At 38.8% G+C, this 20051-nt stretch overlaps 1 protein-coding gene across 5 annotated transcripts; it reads right to left on the reverse strand.

Moving 5' to 3' along the window:
• Positions 1 to 310: 310 nt before the first annotated feature.
• letm1 (leucine zipper-EF-hand containing transmembrane protein 1) lies at positions 311 to 19385 on the reverse strand. Of its 5 annotated transcripts, none has more exons than XM_057341713.1 (15): positions 19105 to 19385; positions 14271 to 14328; positions 13708 to 14170; positions 10925 to 11068; positions 10660 to 10797; positions 10258 to 10461; positions 9961 to 10080; positions 9741 to 9872; positions 8778 to 8948; positions 8576 to 8695; positions 7066 to 7200; positions 6704 to 6897; positions 6438 to 6470; positions 5840 to 5996; positions 311 to 5704 (listed from the first exon to the last, which is right to left on the reverse strand). In XM_057341713.1, the coding sequence occupies exons 1-15, from the start codon at positions 19181 to 19183 to the stop codon at positions 5552 to 5554; spliced, it is 2301 nt and encodes a 766-aa protein (XP_057197696.1). In that variant the 5' UTR covers positions 19184 to 19385; the 3' UTR covers positions 311 to 5551. The 5 variants fall into 5 exon arrangements, with proteins under 5 accessions (XP_057197696.1, XP_057197698.1, XP_057197695.1 ...); XM_057341715.1 differs by having other exon boundaries at positions 5840 to 5978; positions 13708 to 14173; XM_057341712.1 differs by having other exon boundaries at positions 13708 to 14173.
• Positions 19386 to 20051: the final 666 nt, after the last annotated feature.

The following is a 20051-nucleotide window of genomic DNA, read 5'->3' on the forward strand; positions in this document are numbered from 1 at the left end:
TTTTAAATTGCTGTTGCATTTTAACAGAAGGTTAGAAATGACCAATTGTAGGAAGCAAAAAAAAACACACAGCCACACTTGTCTGCCCAGCCGGAGGCTCACTCCCCGACAGTGGTGTGTGCCAAGCAGGGTAGAAGGAAAGAATTGTAGTGTGCTTACTTGACGTCAGCAACATCTTAGTGTCGTAAGCCTAGTGTAAATGTTTGCTTCAGGAGCATTCTCCAACCATTATTGCACTGTCTCCAAACTTATGTACTTTTCCACTATGTTCCAGAAAAGACAACTTTTCCCCATCTAAACACACTATAAAGACATTTAAAGCAAGTTTATTTGAAGTTTAATTTTATGTCAGACTGATGAAAGAAATGAACATACATTTACCCTGATTGCTTATTTAGTGCAAAAAATCAAATAAAGCAGATTGTCTATGGAAGCATGTACATTTGTGTGGCATGTGCACAATGAAATTCCCATTCAGAAAAGCACTGAAAGTGCAGTACAGCGAGTGACCTCTGTAGGAACTGGTTCATAATACATACTTGAAAACCTTATTTGATCATCTGGGTTAAACATTTGAACATAGAAAAACAGTTGTCCAGCACCAGTTGCCAAAGAAATTCCCAATTAAAGGGATAGTCCACCCAAAAATTCTGTCATGATTTACTCACCCACAAGTTGTTCCAAATTTGTACACATTTCTTTGTTATGATGAACACAAAGAAATATATTTGGAAAAATGATAGCAACTGAGATTTCTTGGGCACCATTGACTACCATAGTTGAACAAAATTATCGATTTTTTTGTTCTGTCGAACACAAAAGAAGATATTTTGAAGAATTTAGGTAAAACACTTTGGCTACCATTTTTGACTACCCCAGAAATGTCAGTCGCTAACATTCTTCTAAATATCTTTCTTTGTGTTCAACGGGTTTGGAACAACTTGAGGGTGATTAAATGATGACGGAATTTTCATTTTTGGTTGGAGTATCCCTTTAAAGCTGCTGTAAACTATTGTGGCGCCACTTAACAGAGTTTTTTGAAATCGTAAAAATCTTTCCAAACAGATTTTCCTTATCCATCATTGTTCAATCAAACATGCTGTCCTCCCCTAACTCTGCCTACAGACTTTCTAAATGGCATGATGGGCCGTGGTCAGAATCTCAATCTTTTCATTTACAGAGCCTATAGGGTATGACAGAGACATTATTATGCACAAATAAAACACATACTTATAAATAAATGGCATCACTTACAGCAGCTTCACATGTTTTGAACTATGTTTAGTTAAATGTGGCACGTACATAAAAGTGCCGTACATATTGTAAAAATGAGCAGCAACTTAAGACAGCTTAAGCAAGTTCTCCTTGTCTCCTCACATATTTCAAGAGTATAAAAAGAAATGTAAGAGGAGTGAGACCACATAAAAACACAACATAAATCATGCACATAAAAATGTTTGAGATTGCTCTCAGCAACATTATGGAAATAAAGTGACCCCTAACTACAATACATACAGTACATTATATGTCTTTTAGCGTCTAGCCATGACACATCAAGCAGCCAAGCAGAAAAGTTGGGTTTCACATGTAGACACACAGATGTTGAACAAGTCTACAAATATAAATCTCTTTTACACAGCTATCAGTCCGCGTGACTTTACCTTTAGAGAAACATGATTTACTGTCACTCTCCCCTCAGTTATTTAGGCCACTTGAAGTTCTTCTTACAGGTTATTATTGTGGACGGCATCATTTCAAGTCATATTTTAGTCTGGGTGTCAAACTGTTTGAGTTGAAGACACTTGTGATGACATGACTGTTTGGGGAGCTAGGCTGGTATTCGTCTACTTACTGGTAAAGTGATTGTTTGTGATATTAACCAGTGCTATGTAACTGGCATGAGTTTGCACATGATCTACTCATGAACACACACACATTCTGAACTGCTAAGACCATAATAACAATAAGAATTCTGCATGTGTAGGACTGAAGCACCCCCTAGTGATGTGGCAGAAACATAAAAAATTAAATGTTAAAAAAGTCGAAATAACCTTAAAGGGACAGTTCGCCCAAAAATAAAAATTCCGTCATCATTTATTCACCCTCGAGTTGTTCCAAATCTGTATAAATTTCTTTGTTCTGATGAACACAGAAAAAGATATTTGGAAGAATGCTTGTAACCAGTTCTTGGCCACTATTGACTAGGGAAAATGACAATGGTAGTCAAAAGTGCCCCAGAACGGTTTACTTTCCTACATTCTTCAAAATGTCTTCTTTTGTGTTCAACAGAACAAAGAAATTATAAAGCATTTTTTCCTACTATGGTAGTCAATTTGGAACTGTCCCTGTAATGACACTACCCTTTTATAAGTCTTTTTCTCATCCGTGTAAGACAGCTAAGACACCAAATTAAATGTTTGTTATGTTATGTTATGTACAGAAGTTTAGAAGTGACCGGTTATAATCTCAGATCTACAACGAGCAGAACTAAATATAGAAAGTTTAATTATATTTGGGATAGTTTCTATTTGTTAAGGGAGCTAAAGCTTTATTACAGCCTCGCATGCAAATGTCAACGTCAAATAATGTCAATGTGTAAAACATCACAATTATTTTATCAACTTCGAATGTGCCTAGACCTTTTTAACCTATTTTGTTATAATAGGCAGTTATTCTTACCTTACTTCTTGACTTGATTCTCAAATGATTCGTTGGGCGAATCATCCATCTAATCTCCTCCTTTCCGTCAGCGTTCTCTGATCTGATTGGTAAGATGGTCTAGTCTAATATGATTGGTCCACTGCGAACGAGGCTACAGTGTTTGGGGGAGAAGAGTGAAGTTTTCGCGGGCAGTCCTAGCAAAACGTAGGCGGGGACTGTATGTAGTGACGTAAATCCGCGGAGGTTCGCGAATCGGACTAGGGACGACTCGTTTGCGTGATTCAGAGTCGACTCCCTTTTTTCCAAGCCAATAACTTGGTTATTCATTCACCTTCGGATTTGCAACTTGGCAGACTGCTTACATTCATACGCGGCAACATTACACACTGCATGAAATGTAATCTACATGATCTCGTAATATATACTCTTTAAGTGTGCTAAAAAAACCTAAAACGTTCCTATTTTCTTCCACAAGTCTTTAAACTTGCAGCACTTTTTTAAAATTCAGTGTCAAAAAACATGAACTATAAGCAGTGGAGTATTTCCTGACTGTCAACCAAACAGATTGAAACTCAAGTTACGCTTGTGTGGTCACAATCTCTACAAACAGTGTCAGCATTACAGAGAGAATAACTGGGATCTGATTTCATGCAGTCAATGGCCAGTAATGGGTGCTTAACACACAAAAATAAAAAGGCAAAAATGAAAAGACAAATGTGAAAGTATATAGTGACTGATGGCCCATGCACATGAATTTATGACAAAGAAAATGAAAAAGAAACATTATTTGACTTTTCAAAGATTAGCTTGATTTTATTCACAACTTTGGAAAAAACAAAGTTGGTAAGTAAATTATATTTACAAACATTGTCTGAACAACAAAATTATAATTTGTATTGTGTTGAATCACATTGATTTTAATGTTTTTACTACATTACTCCGTTGTCAAACTCTTTAGTCTGCAATTAACTAGTGTAACATCAGTTAGCTAATGAAAACTAGATATCTTTGAGATAACTAGATACAGAAAGTCCAGAAGAATACTACAACAGGGGAGAATTAATAACAAGTTTGATCCATTTAGCTCAATTATTTGGCTCAAGCTTTGACTAAGCTAATAAATATTAATTGTCCCATGTCTCACCATTTAATTCTTTAGATCTGTGGTCTACATCCTTTATGAATTCTCCCAAATATTTTTAAAATCTGCATAACAAAAACACAGTAAGCAAAGTATTTTTATACCTTCCTACAATATTAATACTTCGTCCCATCTACAACTATAAAAATTCAAGTGTGCGTCCTCTCAAAATATCTCTTGATGTGCAAATGTAGACATACCACCTGAGTAGATCAACAATGTGCAATTACACATCATCACCTCTGTTCAAACGCAAATATGTGATATGGTTATATTAACGAGTGAAAATAGTTTCTCGATGGCATTTAGACCTTAAACACACAGGCTGCAAGTAAAAGAGCTCTAAGTGAAGGGACACAATGTGAAATAGGCACCTTGAATCAGACAACTAGATCTGTCGCCTGGCAGTCTGAGACACAACCCAGAGTTTTCAGGTTAGACATGCTGGTCCCTCTGCGTGACATGTTTAGGGTTGAGAGTGATGTATTCACGGCCCATGTGCCCCGTGAAGCTACGCTACCAGTCTCACGCCAACAAAACAGCGAGCGTGGCGCTGATCAACGCATTCCAGTTAATGCACGCTGTCAGCAGGAGCTGTGCATACGTGTGCATGAGAACACGTTGCCACCACTCGCACTTCTCCATGTAAGGACCGAGTACGTATTCAGGTCATCTACTGAGCTGATACAGATGGGCTTCTTATTATGAGGATGGGGTGAGCACTGAAGTTTTCTCTATATATTCCAAACACGTATCCATTTCAGGCACCCAGTCAAGTATTCACAAGCATGCTCCATCTATCACCAACACAAGCCGGATATTAAAGAGTCCTATAGCACAGACATTTACTGTTACATCCAAGAAATTATAAATTGTTCAATATTTCTATAGCTATATTATATCTCCATTTCACTTTTTGGGGGAAAGGGATGCTTGGTTTCTAAGGCCACAAAATGTAAATATGAAAATCAATCCATGATGATAGCCTTCAGTCAGTTCAAAACATTTCTGAATAAAATAAACGTTGCGGTGTAGCATGCAAGGTGCAGGGCTTAGTGGGATAAACGTGTATTCACAAGACAAAATTAAAAGCAAACTCTATAACAAATAATCTTTGGTTTTAAAATAAACATAGGATGATATCAACATCATCTGGGCAATGTTCGAGAATCTCAAGAAAATGCGCTGAGAACTAAAAAAGTAGCCGAAGGAACTAAATGAATAGTGGAATGACAATGACAGGCGATGAAGAAAGGAAATGACCTCAGATTTCGGGAAATGACATCACTGCCAAAAGGATAAAATGAGGAGAATGTTTCATTCATTCATTTTAAATAACTTTTTGTTTCTTAAAGCTTAAAACGTTTCATTTCTGTGCTACTAGCAGCACCAAACAAATGTAAAAACAATGACCATTTTTAACAAGTTGCAAATCCCAATGCAATTCTTTCTGCTGTCACTACTTGCACAGAAATGCCGCATTTCCTAAAATGTACTTTTCATCTACTAATAAATACACTTTTCAATTCAGTCATTACAAAACTTATTTGAACAAAGCAAAATTTGTTCCTAATTTGTGTATAACAGAACAGATCAAAGGATCTCTCTTGACATTTTACATTTTCTCTGATCAAACCAAAAGAAAAACATATCAAATAAAGATAATTACAGCTTAAGTTTCTGTCTCACTCTGAAACACCTTAAACACATTCATGGTCTTCAATAGTTTCAGGGACGTTTACTTCTAGTTTAGTTTTGGAGTTTAGCTGCCTGCTCTTTTTCCGCCTTCTCCTTGGCTTTCTCCTTCTCCACCAACTTTTCCTCCTTTTGCAGCATCACCATGATCTCTGCTACCTGGTTGGTGGAGATATCGATGTCCTCCTTATCGATCAGCTCTACCACCTAACACACACACACACACACACCAGATGTCAGTCAAACATGCTGATTCAAGCACATGACACAACATCAAATGAAGGAACAACTAAAAAAAGATGTAAAGTCTTCAGTTTATATTAAAAGCTCACGCCATGTTACCTTGATGACATCATCGATGTCTAACTTGCCGTCCTTGTTTTCATCGAGCGCTTCAGAGATGCTCAGCAGCTTGTGTTCTGGAATGTTCTGGATGTGCTTCATGACAGCAATGAGCTCGTTGATGCTCACGAGATTCTCCCTGTAGGACAGGAACATGCTGCATTCAGGAAACGATTACTTGATAACACAGAGGGTAAGACAGTGGAGGAGGAGTTAACCGATCAGCCAATCACATGCCGAGACAGTCGTGCAGGGTTCCCAGGAAACACTTTAGTAATTGATAGCACTTTTAAACTCACAATCGCAACAAGCGGGTTATTCTGTCAATTTCTGACTAAATCAAACAAGCTTTATTTTGTAGTTTCACAAAGAAAGGAAAGTTATTTGGTTTCATGGCACAAGTCAAATGGCTGATTAAATCTGGAAGGATGTTTATTCAATAAACAGCACCAGAACATCATTGGACAAGCAAATGTTGGACAGATTAAAATATTAAATTAAATCACGTAGGATTGATTTGGCATTTTTTCTAAAAACAATCAAAGTTAATCCTGTTTGTGAGACAAAAAGAAATGCAAAAGGTCACCCCGGTCCTTACCTTGGCAAGTCACTATGTTTTTCAAAGAACAATCTAAAAAAAAAAAAGAATTTGTTTTTAATTTGACTGGGAACCCTTTTCTTTTGGCGTTTTCACCCTGTGAGGTTCTTCGTCCACCACCATTTTACACTATACAGCACAACAGAATGCCATTTCCCATCATGCACTGTGATCTCACACAGACATGCACATGCACGAATGAACAGCCTCTCCATTCAACCCAACATCACATGAAACCCAATGAACATCAATCGAAGATCTCTTACCCTATTGGTGGTGTGGTTTTGCTGTCCATCTGACCATCTAGCACCTCCTTGTCCTTCTCTAGCTCATTGATGATTTTATCAACTCTGCCAATCATGCGGTTGACTCGCTTTGACAGATGTTTGCTTGCTTTAGACTCCTGCACCTCTTTCTCCTGCCCCGTCTTGGAAAGCTCTCTCTTTATCTCCTCCAGGTCCTGTGCAGAGACAAGTGGATCTCAGAACTGAAGGTGATGCATGTCCTTGTTTTTAATAATGTTAAAATAATTTCTCATGCCCCTGCAAAATATGCAGAGATACTGTATATGCAATAATTAAGACACAGGTTTGTAGATTTATTTCCCCAAAAACTGGCACACACACACCTCGCTATACTCCTGCACATCATCCTTGAGGTCCTCCAGTTCCTCCTTCTCCTTGGTGAGGAGTTTCTTCTGCTCCTTCAGCTTGGTGCAGGCATCACTCAGCATGTCAATCTCCTCCTTGGTGATTTCCTCTCCCTAAAGGTCAAACCCACACACATTAACACATCCAACTAACTGCTAGTAGATATTAACAGACATGCAGAGCAGAGTTGGGGAACCTTTGAAGTTGAGCTTAACTGCCAATGATCAACCTGTGAGATCATACATTTTATTTCACATGAATTATTTATTTTTGTTTTTAATATCTGACACAATTACAATGAGGATGTTAAAAGTATGTAAATGTGACCATATACTGTATGTTTGCATCAAGTACGATTATTAACATGTTTTTTTTTTACAACACAAACCTGATAAATCGCAACATGTTTATTGCTGCACATAGACATCTGGAAATCGTTTCACAAATGAGCTGTTAAATCGGTCTGCTGAGCAATATCATTGAACTGAAGCATCCAAACCAATTCTAAATGAATCATACTTCCTACTGCCTGAGAGACATTCGACTGGTTTTTGATCGCTCTGTTGTCAAAGCACAAATAATACAGTCAACATCTTTCTTCCTCGCTTCACAACCCACCCCAAATACTTCCATCTGAAATCACAAGCTCCGATTAACCGAGCTCTGAAAATCAATATCCCAAACCCCCTCGCTGTGAGGTTTGTACTGCCACGGCAAACAGCAAAAAGCAAGTGGTGCGGCAGGACCACAGACTGGAAAATAACATGAATGCTGTGCTTGCAGATATTCTTGTACTTGAAAAAGTTTTCCTCCTACTTTCAGTTGATCATTTTTCTAGATATTTTATAAATTGTATATTTAAGTGAAATAAGTGGCTGTACACGTAATGCTTTGACAACGAAAACCTGTTTTGTCATACAACTTCATAACCTGTTCTCACCTGTTGAAACTTGTCTAGTTTATGTTAGTTGCTCCCCAACACTGATGCAGACACATAAAGTGCTTGGGATCAAATAAGAGGATAATACAAATGCTGTGTACAAATGAGGAAAAAGTGATCTCATACACATTATGTTCTTTAATGTGATTAAAGAAAAGCAACAAAACACATTTGGTAGACCTTAAAACCACACAAAACAACCAACCCAGAGGACTTGCTGCATGTTTCAAAAGCACTTAACTTAACTTAAAAGCATCTAACCTGAATGTGCAGATACCTCTGCCACTACTCGAACTGGAGAAATAAACATGCAAAATGAAACAAGATGCCAAACACAAGAAGAGCTGAGAAAGAGCAACACCCGAACACGATGAGATCTAATTTTTGAGAATGAGATAGACAGCTTAAAAAGTCAATGAAAGAAATGTGGTCAATAGACGGTGCAAGAAGCCCCGCCTTCAAAAAAGAGAAAACTACTAGCTTCGTAGCTTGCATGTTTTGCTCCGTGAATGTGCAAGAGCATTAATTGTGTTGTGTGCTTGTTTTACCTTAATACCCTCCAGGACCGGTGCGGTATCTCGTAATGTTTCTGAATGGATGGCCACATCTACACTTGAGAGAGCATGTTCTGCATCCACCCGTCTGTCTGCATCCAGCACCTCCACCTCCTGAAAGCAATGCAATCTTCCATAAACATTCACACACACATGATAGAAAACTGTGAATAAAGTAAAAAGAGGTGCTAATGACCCGTGCGGCCTGTTCCTTTGCTTTCTCTGCAGCGTCGGCCAGTCTCTCCAGCTCCTTCTCTCGGTGCTCCTCGCGGATAGCTGCCTCCTCCTGTAGCGTGGCCTCCAGCTTGGTCTTGTTATCCACTTTGGAGAAGTCCAGCTCTGCCACCTTCACCTGTGCTTCTTTAGCCTGTAAAACACACAACACAACCAAACACAGTCTTATTACACCTGAACAACCAGCTGCATTAGCACTGAGACTGATAAGCCAAGTTTACATATTAACAATAAATAAAAATGTTATTGTAAAAAAAGAGAGTTTTAAACCAAATAACAAGAATGATGATAATTTGCATGTGTATAAAATAAAAGATGTAGGTAAATATTGCTGTTTATTTATTCAAAATGTATTTATTTATTACAAAAATATTAGGGCTGTCAAACTTAATTGTGATAATAGATTCCAAAATAAATGTTTGTGTTTATATGTTTGTGCCATATATATATATATAACAAATATTTACATAAAATATAAATTATATTATTACACTTATTTCTTAAATATATACATGTACGTATATGCATTTATATATATATATATATATATATATATGTATAAATATGTATGGCATGTATAAGAACATTTTATAATAAACAATTAATCAATTTGACAGCCCTAAAAATATTTAATATGACAAATGCACACAATCATTGAGACTTTCATTACAGCTGATGATGCCAAAAATGAAACTGTTGGGAAATATATTATGAATATTGGATATGTAGTGAACATAAAAAACTAATGAAACTGTATTATAATTTCCATCATTTTGAATATTCTTCCAAAAATGAACAACTTTTGTCGTTTCAGGGTTAAAGATAAACCCATTTCTGGCATGAGGTCATAATTGTTGGCTTTTACATTGCAAAAGAATATCAGGGCTGTGTGGATTTTTCTGTACTCATTATGGGTGAGCTGTACCATGATCTCAGGCAGGTTCTGTAGGGTTGTTTTGAGCTGGTCTGCAGGGGACAGCGTGTCGGGCAGGAACATGGCTCGAGACAGCAGCAGCAGAGATGTTGGGATGTGCTGATTCAGGTGAAGCTCCAACCACTAGCACCATCAGAAACGTACGATATTATATGAGAAATTTGACCATTATAAAATAAAAAACTGATGAGCGGCGTGTTGTGTGCGTCACCTGTTTAAGCTGCTCTCTAAGCCTGTCCTCCGTCACACCCAGAGCTCTCATTCCTCTCACTCGACACGCCGCCTGAAGCTCGTTCACATTCAGACTGTCCACTCCCTCCTCAGCTATCAGCTGTCAATCACACACGATAAACAAATCAATACAGTATATACATACGTACATATATATCATTCTTTTCACTCTCATATTTAAGAACAACATAAAGTAGCCCAAATGACTATACACTATATTCTAAGCCTCAAAGCCATATGAAAGGACATGGGTCATATTAAACATAACACTGTTTACCTTGTCGTCTGCACGGATGGCACGCAGTTTCATGATGAGCTGGAAGCGCAGGAAGTTGTTGGTGCCGATGGACTGAAGCTCCAGCAGTTTGCACAAGGCCACCAGCTGCGGCCGCGTCAGATTATCTAAAGTCAGTTCATCCTCAAAGAGCTTAGAGAAACGTATGATCTGCTCATTACTGGGTCTCTCTCCTGAGTCCCGGATCTACACAGAAAAGACACAGGGGATTGAAGAGTGAGAAGTTCCCACTGCATATTCAACATTTAATGTCTCAACAAAACACAAATCATAAACATCACCACTTGGGGGCAATACAGAGCTGCATTTAAGGTTTTAGTTTGTGTAGAGAGCAAGGCACTACAGAGTCTTTACTCCTTGTAAAGAGATCTGAGAATGTTTTACCTTCTGGAAAAAAGTGGAGAACTCTTCGGTCACATCGCCTTGGGCTGCTTTGTTTCTCAGTGCGATCTCCTCGATAGTGTCCTGCAAGAACTTGGCCATCTCCAGCTTTACTCTCAGCTCCTTCTTCAGACGTTCCTCCTGCAGAACACACAGACGCTCAACAGAAATAGATCATGGAGACTCACGTTTTGTAAAAGCAGAGGAACAGAAATACGGTCTTGTTTATGTTTATGAATTAGAACACAAAGGTGAAAGGTCAGCGTACCTTTTTGGACTGTGTCTCAAAGGTGGACGGCAGCATGTTAGGGAAAAGCTTCAGAACAACAGGAAGCAGAAACTCCATAAATGGAACGATGATAAAAACCAGAAAGGGCAGAAGGCGGAAGACATCTGCGCACGTCCTCAGGAACTGTGATTGACAAGAGAGAAGCGCTGACATCAGCCTAATCGCACAACCAATCACATAAACGTAATTATAGATCTATAGTAGTATTTCTTGTACTACCTTGAATTTCTGCTTACAAAGAACACAAAAGAAAACTCATTATAGTACAGTATTTGTTGTCTGTAATAAAGTTATTACGGTTACACTTATTATTAAGGTACAGATTCATTCATTATTAACTACTTGCTTATTAACATGCATATTAGTATCTATAAAGCACATATTAATGCCTTTTTCTGCATGTCCACATCAAGCAGTGACTTCAGCAATCACACAATATTTAATCAGTAATGAAACATGATGAATTCATTAAAAGAGAGGTAGGATAACAAAAGAGCTTCAGCTTTATGAGGGGGTCCGCACTCCCCTTATACCACCTGTGTGTCAGTGGCCCCATAGGGAAGAAAGATTTAAGCCGGGCAGCCTTGAAAAGAGCTTTTGTGTTTGGCCTATTGACATGTATATCACCACAGTCAGAGAGAGAGAGAGAGTGAGAGAGAGAGAGAGCGAGAGAAGTGGAAAACAGCGAGGCCTGCGGTGTGAGATATTCATGGAAGAGTGAGTGGGACAGCAAAGGCATTCCAAAGGAAGAGGCCAGGAGGACACAGGCAGAGGGGTCGGGAAGGGGGTTGATGGCTGATCAAAAGCTATAGGAACCCACGCTGTGGGGCTGGTTGTGAATGGGCGGGATTAAAGATGAAGCGGGTCAGGAGGAGAAGAGCGAGAGTGAGGTGCGACAGATGCTAACTACGGCTGAGACATTAGCATACCTTCGCAATGCTAATGTTGACAGAGCTCAATGAGAGCTCAAAAATCCTCTGTAAACTCTTGATAACAACTCACTAAGCAATACTGCTGCTAGCATGTTCGGAGTAATTCTTATACTTAGGTCGCTAAATAAACTGCACCAAAGTTTGCAAGATCACTGTAACTTTAGTGTATGTTCTGTGCTGTGGAATCATATACCCTTCACCGGAGGAAATGACCACATCTCGGCAATATTGCTTGGGCTTACAATGACAGACATAATATTCTAGCAACAAAAGAACAGACTGTTTCATCGGATAGTTAGAGACAAAGGGACCCGTGACACCAAGTAGTTTCTATTTATAACAAGGGAGGCCTTCAATAATTATAGATTACATGCGTCAATAGAGTGTCACTTTACAACACACCACGCAAACATCTGGGAATTTGATGCTAGGAAGGTATTAGCACTATGCTAACAGAGGAACTATTAAAAGGCGTGATGGCTGAGATCAAACATATAGCTTAGAAATCTTTTTGTGCTGAAATTTAGAGGAAGAACAAAGTCTGAATAAACACCAAGCTAACATACATTGTTGAGTGTGGTCTACTCTAACCTCTTTTTTTTTTTTTACCTCTAAAGACAACATATTTCAGTAGGACAACGGTTTACTAGAGTCAGCATGGGCTTTGGACCAACAAATGTCAATGCTGTATTGATCATTTATTAATCTTAAAGGAACAATTCACCCAAAAATGACAATTCTGTCTTCATTTACTCACCCTTAAATTGTTCCTAATCTGTATACATTTCTTTGTTCTGATGAACACAGAGAAAGATATTTGGTAGAATGCTTGAAACCAACCAGTTCTTGACTACCATAGTAAGAAAAATGGCTTTATAAATTTCTTTGTTCTGTTGAACACAAAAGAAGATATTTTGAAGAATGTAGGAAAGCAAACAGTTCTGGGGCACTTTTGACTACCATTGTCATTTTTCCTACTATGGAAGTCAATGGTGGCCAAGAACTGTTTGGTTACAAGCATTCTTCCAAATATCTTTCTCTGTGTTCATCTAAACAAAGAAATTTATAAAGATTTGGAACAACTCGAGGGTGAGTATATGACAGAATTCATTGTTGGGTGTAACTAGTTACTAAGTGATTAGTTACTGTAATAGAATTACTTTTCCCTTGAAAAAGTAAAGTAAGGGATTACTCTTATTTTTCCCTGTAATTTAATTACAGTTAATTCTGATGTAATTAAACTAAATACTTTGTGTAATATATGTGTGTGCAATAGTGGAATTGACATCAAACTTCAAAGTCTAAAATTCACACACTTTATACAGTTTCATATTTTCAAAGTTTTTGTTCAATTTGGCTCATTGAAGTCTCAGGAGTCCCTGAGCTCTCCTGACCTCTTAACATACAGGGTAATCTTGAATCGTTTACTCCTTAAAGACTCCGCATGGCACCAATTTCAACCATTAAGCTACACAAGTGATCCAGTCGGGCTTTATAGAGCTGGGATTAAACTACGGAAGAACGCTAACCTTCAAATCCTCCTTCTATACTTAATAACATTACACTGGGTTAAATCCATGGGCCAAAGACACAAACAGGCAATTTATAGTCCACCAAGATTAACTCAAAGCTCAAAACGGTTACGCAAATGCTTCTTGTGCACAGCGCTGTCAATGCACAATTATTTAAAAACCTAAAACATGCATGTATCCACTGTTTGATGTATATATAATATAGCACATAACCCGGCATGCTTGCTGGCTCAGAAAACATAAATGGTAATTTCCACTATTGAGTTTTGCAGTGTATGCCTCTCGACTGTGTGAATACCTGTCTCCTCTCACGGCGTGACAGAGTGTTTCCGTTCAGTATCCTCCACATCATGCGCACAGCGATGGTTGTGTCTATCCACAACAGACGGAATCCATGATAGTAGTGCTTCACCTCATCAATCACACGTTGCCCTATAGTCCGTCTCACTGGCTCTGCATCCACCGTCGGACTGTAGACCGGCCCACCCTCCTCCAGCTTTTTATTCCGATCCTTCAGTGAACGTAAAGAACGCTCTACTTTGGAATCGTCATGGAGGCGGCCTGTTGTATGCACCCATCGAACGGAGGTGTTTTGTGGCCAAGCTATCGTCCTGTGATGGGTGGAGTGGGTGTGGCCTGGCAGGACATGGTCAGGTACAAGGATGGCACAGTAGAGACGAGATGACCTGGTCAAGCGAAGCTGATTCGTGGAGAAATCGGAGTGCGGGACAGTCCGCACACTGCATCCAAGAACAACAGGACTGCTGAAAAACACACAGTATTTTTTGTAATAAAACTATTAGTTTCATGGGTTCAAAGGTGAGTTGTGGAAGACAGTGTTCAATCTTCAGTTTCATATACCTGTTTGGTGCTAACCGCAGAGCACTGCAGTTAAAGCATGCTCCTTCTGTCAACTTTCCTGAAAGAGAATCCAAGAGGGTAAAATCAGGACTGATGATATAACAACACATTCTAAAAGAACAAAAGCAAACTTATGAACTTGACAAAAAGTGGCTTCAAAAATCTGAAAGTTTCACAATGCAACAAACGTTACATAATGGCATGAACAACCTTGCACAGGTATGCGATGTTCTAAGCTTGTGCAGTGTGCACTATTGTGTGTATGGGTGTGCTCATCATACTCATACATTTTTAACATGATACAGTATAAGATAAAAGGTCATGAAACAGACTACATGCCAGTACATGAACGCCGGTAAAGGACAGGGCAGAGACTTTGACACATGCCACTGGTGCATGCGTCGCCAGAGAAAACTGGTTATACACCTGAATTGTACTTTAAACAATTGTGTTAATAATCATGTACACTCAATAGCCCAATAAAAGATTTATTTTACAAGGAGCGGGTCACCACACAGGGGCGGTCATATTGAGATCACATGACCAATCAAATATTACCAGTCTTGTTTATATCTTGTTTCACATTATATTATAAAACCTGTGTCCAGTGTGCCTTAATCGGTTTACTATTTGAGAAGTCAGGGTCCGACAAGGAATTTTAAGGGCTCTAAACCACCAGTGGTATTCAATCCTGGTCCTGAGGAATCACTGCTCTGCACATTTTGTATGTCTTCGATCATCAGATCATTGAATGAGAGCTTCATGAACTGAACTCAGATAAGAGTGACATCCAAATTGAGCAGAACAATGGGTGCCCAGGATTAAAGGAGTCAAATGACATGGCTAAAATGAATATTATCGTTTGTTTTAGATTTAAGGTTCAAAAACTCTGTATTTTCCACATACCGTGCATGTTTGTATCTCCTCTTTGCCCCGCCTCTCTGAAACGCGCAGGATTTTTAACAAAGCTCATCGCTCTGAAAAGTGAGGTGTGCTATGATTGGCCAGTTAACCAGTGCGTAGTGATTGGTCGAATACTGCAAGTGTGTGACAGAAATGTAACACTTCTTACCATATTTGGAACATCAGGTGCCAAAGCAATTGTACTGACAGGTACACCCACCTTACTTGCGTATACATTTGGGCGGTCTTAGTCAAATCATACCACAAACTGACGTAGATTTGTGGGGGTGTGGTTACACGAGGCGTTTCAGGCAGGTCTGGGTGAGCATTCGCTTTCAGATAGAATGCATCCTTTGTTTCGACACTTTCATTTTTGCAATTTTACGAGTCTAAAACATGCAAGGGCAACTTTTAACACACCAAAGACACAGAAAAACACGTATTCACGCCGTATGACCCCTTTAAACAACGCTATATTAAAACCCTATGTACTTCTTCCAGTTGCACGTTGCAGTTAAAGACCTCTCATTGCACGACTTGTTCAGTTGTTAAAGCACAGCACTTAACTTTTAATGACCTTCACAAGCACGCTTGACATTTGTGGCAGACGTAGACACGCGAGAATGACTGGGCACATTTCAGCAACGTCTAACTCATGCTAAAGTTAGATACTGGATAAGGGATCAAAGTCTAAATGAATATCCCAATACCAGGCACAACTCTACAGTAAATGTATTTCTAACACGGGAGTATCTCTGTGATGGAAAGGTTTTTTTAAAGGCTTTGCTGAATGGAGATTAAATTATGGCTGTAACCAACACTGATGAAAAAGATTTTTTTTTATGTATCTACACCTGAAATACAGCAACACACAAAACGGGTGTTCTCCTAAACCATTTACTTATCAACTTTATGTAACGTGAGGCCCATATTATACAATAACCATTTATTCTTTGACAAAACAACAAAAGCAGGTAAAATAATATTATCTTACAAAAACGCTATATAATTGAGCTTCTATACTAGAGTGTCTTTAAAACCTTTAACCAGGTGAACCCTCATCTCTGTCCCACAGCGTCTGTTAGACTCTCGAGACCCTTGCCCCAGACTCCAAATCCTCCTTGGGATGATGGTCATATTAAAGGATAAATGCTTTCTGACAGTCTTTCTACTTTCTTTCAATCTAAATATAGCTGTACTGACCACATCCCGAGGTCAGTCGGGTTGCTGGCAGAAGGATTGGGATCCCTATCCTCTTGTAAATCTCTTTGTATTTGCAAGAAGACAACAGACTTCTTTTGAAATAATCTAACTTCCTTTAAGGGTGGAGTAAAAAGTAGTGTGGATAACACAACTTTGTGGTCATAAATCTGCCTTTCTGTTTTTGGTTGTTATGGAAACTACACAAGTACAGCAGACTCTAAGGTGTGTCCGGAAGAGATATTGAGAAAGAGGGTAGGCCAAGAACATGCTTTGACCAGGTATAGGGCTTAACATATGTCTTCCAAGTAACAGAAGCTGATGCAATAGGACTAAGATATTTGAAAGTGAAGACTTGAATGTTGAAGTACTTTTAAAATATTACACATTCAGTATTTTGAGAGACTTATACTGTATATAAACTGTAAATAAAACAACACAATGTCACATTCAAGGGACATCCATCCATACAGAATTATGACAAAGAGCCTCTTTGAAAGAGGCATGCTTTATGACGAAGTTCAGATATAACACAAAAATCTGTCAAATAGAGCTTTAAAGGTCTTTCCACTGCAGTGGTCAGAAAGTTAACTTCTATACACGGCAAAACCTTTTGGCTTTGTTACAAGTACTCAACAGGTGCCATTTGTCTTTAAGAAACAACACAGTCACACAAATGTTTCTCTCTCATGTTGGTAGCCTGTGCCAGCTGGTACAGAACATCACAGCCTGTGCTGGCACATTTAACCAGCTTGGCAGAAGCCCCGTGGAGTGACCCTGATAAGAATCACTCTGGCAAGAAAGGGGCTTTACATTTATGTTGGCATTTTTATCCAACAATGCATGCATACCCAGATTGGACCTGTAATTTATAGGCTGTCATGCAGAGATGTGGTTAATCATTACCCAGGGTGCACTGCTGTGGATAGGCTCAGAATAAGAAGGTCCACACTGAGGTTTCTCAGGAAGCACTTCACGTAGATTTCGAAATCAGTAACACATTGTGGCAACGATGCTGTGGTTAGGAAAGTAAGTAAAAGGCATATGAAAGTGAACTCCCTCAGGGCTGAAAAAACCACTTGCTACAGCACATGTGCAGGGATATAACTGCGTATTAAATTAAATGTCTATTTTTCATCATTTATACTGAATGAAGTACCATCCTCACACAGCCATTTGCACAGTCAACCCAATTGCATTACTCGCTCTAAAAACATCAGTTTGTTTTGTTTGGGGGGGGTTATAGGTTAGAGTAATCAACCCCATAAAGTTGGGTCTGGTTGTTACAACCTAAAAAATAACCCATAACTGGGTTTGCCCATATTTGTCTCAAACTCAACCCAAACTGGGTTATTTTCAACCCAGTGCTTTTTAGTGTGTTGCAATGAAGGCCTCAAACTTTCATTTGAAGTCTAAATTATATTACGGGTAGAAATGTAGTTTGACTACATTTGTATATCTGGGGCCCAAAGACTTGCAAAACAGAAACAACTTAGTTCAACCATAACTCATTTCATAAATATATTTAATTCTCCGTTATTACTTTGTATTATAGCATTATTACTTAAGATAAACAGGCCTGCTAAATGAATAACAGTAAAAGTATTATGTGAAATTTAGTATGCAGGTTGCAGCCTTGAGGATGAAGTATGACTACTGTTGAGCAAAAAAAAGTAAATCAAAATGTAAATAATATTTATTTTATTAAACGACTACTTTTTGAATTTGGTTGCGCTCCAATAAGCCAATAACGTCAAACAACGAGTCATTTTATTAGTGTGCATGCTTCCTGTCGTATGAAAGGTCGAAATGAAGAAGCAATCGCCGCAGTTTGCGACAGACGGTGAGAAAGCCTGTCCTCAGATCACCTCAATGAGCTCCTTCAATTCATAAGCTTGTGATAGATATGTGCCCTACAAAGACATAGGCCTAAACAGCGACTAATCGATATCATAAACAAAATTACTTATGACTTTTTTCCTTGACTTAAACAAACAGCACGCGTTGATATTAAGATAGAATCGACGTTGTATGAGCGTCAGTCTGTCTCGTTAAGATCACAATGAATAATTTACGCTCTGATATTAATCCTTGAAATAAAACCCTAAACGTGAACGTTTCTTTAAAAGTGTGGAAACGACTTGCATGCTGATCATAACAATAACCAGACACACCAGCGGCGAACAACACTTAACGTCGTTACAGCATGTTTCTGGAAATGACTTACAGTAACAGAGCATGACACAAAAGCGCAAACACGTGTGACAGACGCACAGGATCATCTCCATTATGTGTGCCTGTACAACTGACCTATAGCGTTACATATGAATCGCAGTGTACGAAAACGTTTATGGGCGAATCTGTGATCGCTAGACAGTTAGCTTGTCAGCTAATCACATAAGCCTTTCTTTTCACCAGTTGTTAAATAATTATGCTATCCTCTAGGTTTGCAAGCAAAATGGCTAGGTCATGGAAATACTAATTTATCCAAAGACACAGCAGTTCACGACAAGTGAATTTGTGGAATAACACAGTCAAAAGGCCTTGCTACGTTTTCTCACGTGAAGGAAACTCAATAGTGTACACCGGTAACGTTAGCCGCATATTTGACAGCTCATGCGGCTATGTTGTCCTTTCGAAAATAATACAACTAAGGACGACGAATGAAGCTAGAACAAGCCACATATTAGTCTATATTCTTTGTTTAAAAATATAAATTACGAGTAGTTACCTTTTCTGAATTCGTTCTTTAATGACCTAGATGTTTTCAACAACGGTGTCCGAGACCTGGTGAGAAAAATCGATGCCATTCTGTTCCCGTCTATATGGCTGAAGGCGAGTAACGTCAATGTAGGGTTTACAATAAGAATACGGTGACGGTTTAATATGGACTATCCACAGAAGTCATAGTTCCCAGCGTTTGGCGTATGTCCTTGCACCCTCCTCGATGATTCCAGCGATGAGTTTGCAAGTGCTCGGCATTTGCTTCCGTCTTCCTGTGGGTTTAGGTCGGACAGCAGGGGGCGGCATTGCTGCATATGAAGCCATTCGTGGTCCTGGTGGTGGTGGAGAATAAATATGATGAAGGCTGGGCAGGGCCCGGTTGCATAAAGCACCTTAAGTTTTTCCCTTAAGTATGACACTTAAGGGGTGATTTTCCTTTACCAAAGACAAAAGGAGAATAACTTAAGTAAAACTTGAGGTATACTTAAGGACACACTTAAGGGAAAATTACACTTAAGGTGCTTTATGCAACCGGGCCCTGCTCCTTTGCGAGCGGGAAATACCGTCAATCATATGACTAAGAAATCGAATACGCTCTGAAAAGCAAACAAGAAATGAACCCAGGCGATATCATTTTAAATGGAATATTTTTAGTAATATATTAAATTGTGTTTTAGGTATGTGACTTTGTAAGTTTGTAAATATTCGTAGAGAAATAGAAAATAACTATAAACTGCGTTTAGCATTCATTTCAAACAGGTTTGTTTGTGTGAGTACTGGCGCGCTTATTTCTAGGTTGCCAGACACTCTAAAGTTGAAACCCGACCATGCGACCAAATCTCATTATCCACAGAATAATACAACTATTTCCACAGACCTTTTGTAACACGAAATAATTGCGTAATAGCTATAAACATTCATGTGAAAGATAATGTGACTGTTTAAAATCCTACA

This window comes from Triplophysa rosa, linkage group LG9 (genome assembly GCF_024868665.1).
Source record: "Triplophysa rosa linkage group LG9, Trosa_1v2, whole genome shotgun sequence".
NCBI classification, from domain to species: domain Eukaryota; kingdom Metazoa; phylum Chordata; class Actinopteri; order Cypriniformes; family Nemacheilidae; genus Triplophysa; species Triplophysa rosa.